We start from the raw sequence: 3,198 nt of genomic DNA on the forward strand, positions 1-3,198 counted from the left end.
ATTAACTCTGCGAGGGGACACAATAGGATTTATAACTACCGGTTACTGGGTAGAAGACCAATCAAAGAGAAAATCCATCACCGGTTAAGATGAACATATCAAGGATAGACTCTGAAAAGGGGAGCAAAAATAGGGATTACATTTATCAGTTACTAGATAGAATACCAAAGAAGAGAAAATTCGTCACCGGTTAAAGTGAACATATCAAGGATAGACTCCGCTCAGGGGAACAATAGGATTTACAACTACCAGTTACTGGGTAGAAGACCACAAGGAAAAGAAAACCCGTCATCGATTAAGACGAATGTAACAGAAAAGTGAAATAAAAATAGAGGTTGTTATTATGCAGAAAAGTGAAACAGAGGTGAACATAAGGAAAGACAAAAACCCACTGACTAAAAAGGGTCATAACGCATAAATCGACGTTTGACGAGAAAAATGGTATCGGTGACGACCTCATGGGAGGCATGGAGGGCGGAGTGTGAGACATATGCGCCAGTGAGGTTGAACAATGATGAGATGTGCATGTCTAGTGTTTTAAAAATCAGACTGAACCGGTTGGTCGAACCAATTGAACTGAGAACTAGATGGGTCACAGGTTTAGTCTAATTGCTAGACCAGATTAGTTATTGACATTGTGTGATATGACTAACTCTTGTATTAAAGCTAGGAATTTTTTTGGAGTTGTTCAACGCATTTATACAATTTTCGCCAATTCTACTAAGAGATGGAAAATTTGGAAAGATAATGTAAAAGGGTTGACTCCAAAATCATTGTCATCCACTCGTTGGGAGAGTCGTGTAGAAAGTGTCAAAGCTATAAGAACTCAAATGCTAGAATTTACAGAAGCTTTGCTTGAAGTGTCAGAAAATGATCTTGATCCTAAAATACAAAATGAAGCTAAATCCTTAGCAATAAATGAGCTTGGTGATTTTGAGTTTTTGATGGCTATAATTATTTGGTTTGAAATATTATCTGCAATTAATTCTGTTAGCAAGCTTTTACAAGAAAAGGATATGCTTATTGATGTTGTTATGCAAAAAATTAAGGGGTTGATTTCGTATTTTGAGGGATATAGAGAAACAAGTTTTTATAAGGTATTGATTAACGCTAAGGAAATTGCGGTGGAATTGAATATTACCCCAATATTTCCTCAAAGGCGTATAATTAAAAGAAAAAGGCAATTTGATGAGAATTTGAATATCCCATCAGTCGAGCTATTAGAAGAAGAATCATTCAGAGTTAATTATTTTCTTTACCTTGTTGATCGAGCTGTTGTTTCTCTTAATAAGAGGTTTGAGCAATACCAAGAATATGAAAGTATTTTTGATTTCTTGTTTACTTCTCACAAGTTACAATCATTAGATAATGCAACTTTGAAGTCTTGTTGTACTAACTTTGAGCAAGCATTGAAACATAATGAGCAATCTGATATTGATGGGAATGAATTTTTTGCAGAGTTGAAATTACTAAGAGAAATGTTGCCTGAAGAAACCATAAGACCTACTGATATATTATTATTTTTAAAAGGCTTGGATTGTTTTTCTAATACAGTTATTGCATATAGAATCTTATTAACTATTCCTGTGACAGTTGCTTCTGCAGAAAGAAGTTTTTCAAAATTGAAGTTGTAGTTATTGCATATAGAATCTTATTAACTATTCCTGTGACAGTTGCTTCTGCAGAAAGAAGTTTTTCAAAATTGAAGTTGTAGTTATTGCATATAGAATCTTATTAACTATTCCTGTGACAGTTGCTTCTGCAGAAAGAAGTTTTTCAAAATTGAAGTTGTTAAAGACTTACTTGCGGTCTACCATGTCACAAGAAAGGCTTAATGGATTGACATTAATAGCTATTCAAAATGATATTTTGGAGACAATAAAATATGAAGACTTAGTTGACGATTTTGCTTCAAAAAGTGTTCGTAGGAAGACTCTTTTTATGTAGTTAGATAATTTAAGTTGTAAGAAATGGTGTTAGTAGTTTAAAGAATACCTTTGAATTTTTTGGTACTTCATTTTGTTAATATATAATTTTATCTTTTGCTTGTCGTTTTTAATCATTATATATATATATATATATATATATATATATATATATATATATATATATATATATATATATATATATATATATATATATATATATATATATATATATATATATATATGCCCATTTTTAAAATTAGAACAGGACCTCTGAATTGATTGGGACAGCCCTGCTGAACGCGGCAAACAAAATTTTAGGGGCTGGCTGATATGACAACGGCAAATCGGATGGGATGACATGTGTGAACAAAAGAGTTATATATCTTAACTTTCGATATAACATTATCGTATGATTATGACTGTTCCAAGATCATTGTTCTAGTACCAACTTGAGAATAACAATTTGATATTAAATTTGAGAGATTAGCTCTCAGCTTGTTCATATTCATATTGAGTATACTACAATGAGAATCCGATATATCAATCATAATGATTACACTTAAATCATATCGAATATCAACTAAATCATATCATATCTCAACATCTACCTCCATCCAATTATTTAATGTCATTTAATCTTATCATATTTAATTATTTATAAAACTGTTTAAATTTGAAACGTTTTCAAGACAATTTACTTATGGGTAACTAACTATGTCCAAATTTTTTTTTATAGGTAGATAAGAATTTCTCTAAATAAAACTGGAGAAGAATAATAACAATCTCTGAAACTAGAAGGCCAAAATGGAGATTTAAGCAAAATGAGGGGTAGAAAGAACCGAGTAAGTACGGAGAATAAGGAATGGCGGAAAATTTCCCCCTTATTGTCGCCTTGTACAAGAATTATCTTCACACAATCAATCAATTTGTCTCTATGCGCCATATTCTCTCCTAGCCCATATGGCCATATCACCTCCACATATGATGTATCATCCAGAATCCAGATACACATGACGGCTCTAAGGAATATTTTCGTAACAGTTTTGGTGAGAACCTAACCAAAGCTGAGTCAAAAATATAAAATATCCTAATATTGTAACTAAAGTTTCAAAAGGATATACTGGTTAGGCATGGCAACATGCCTTTTATTTCCTCTAAACTCAAATTGAAACGTTGTAACTAAACGTTGATGATATCATATGTGAAGGTGATATCATCCAGAACACAGATACACATATGATATCCAAATGTTGTAACTAAAGTTCCAAAA

The 3,198-nt window shown here is 32.0% G+C and overlaps 1 protein-coding gene across 1 annotated transcript; it reads left to right on the forward strand.

Moving 5' to 3' along the window:
* Positions 1-644: 644 nt before the first annotated feature.
* On the forward strand, positions 645-1,947 carry LOC127104369 (uncharacterized). The gene is made up of 2 exons (XM_051041556.1): positions 645-1,630; positions 1,674-1,947. Exons 1-2 carry the CDS (start codon positions 645-647, stop codon positions 1,945-1,947), a joined length of 1,260 nt encoding a protein of 419 aa, XP_050897513.1.
* The last annotated feature ends 1,251 nt before the right edge of the window (positions 1,948-3,198 follow it).

Source organism: Lathyrus oleraceus, chromosome 7 (assembly GCF_024323335.1).
Source record: "Lathyrus oleraceus cultivar Zhongwan6 chromosome 7, CAAS_Psat_ZW6_1.0, whole genome shotgun sequence".
Lineage (NCBI taxonomy): Eukaryota > Viridiplantae > Streptophyta > Magnoliopsida > Fabales > Fabaceae > Lathyrus > Lathyrus oleraceus.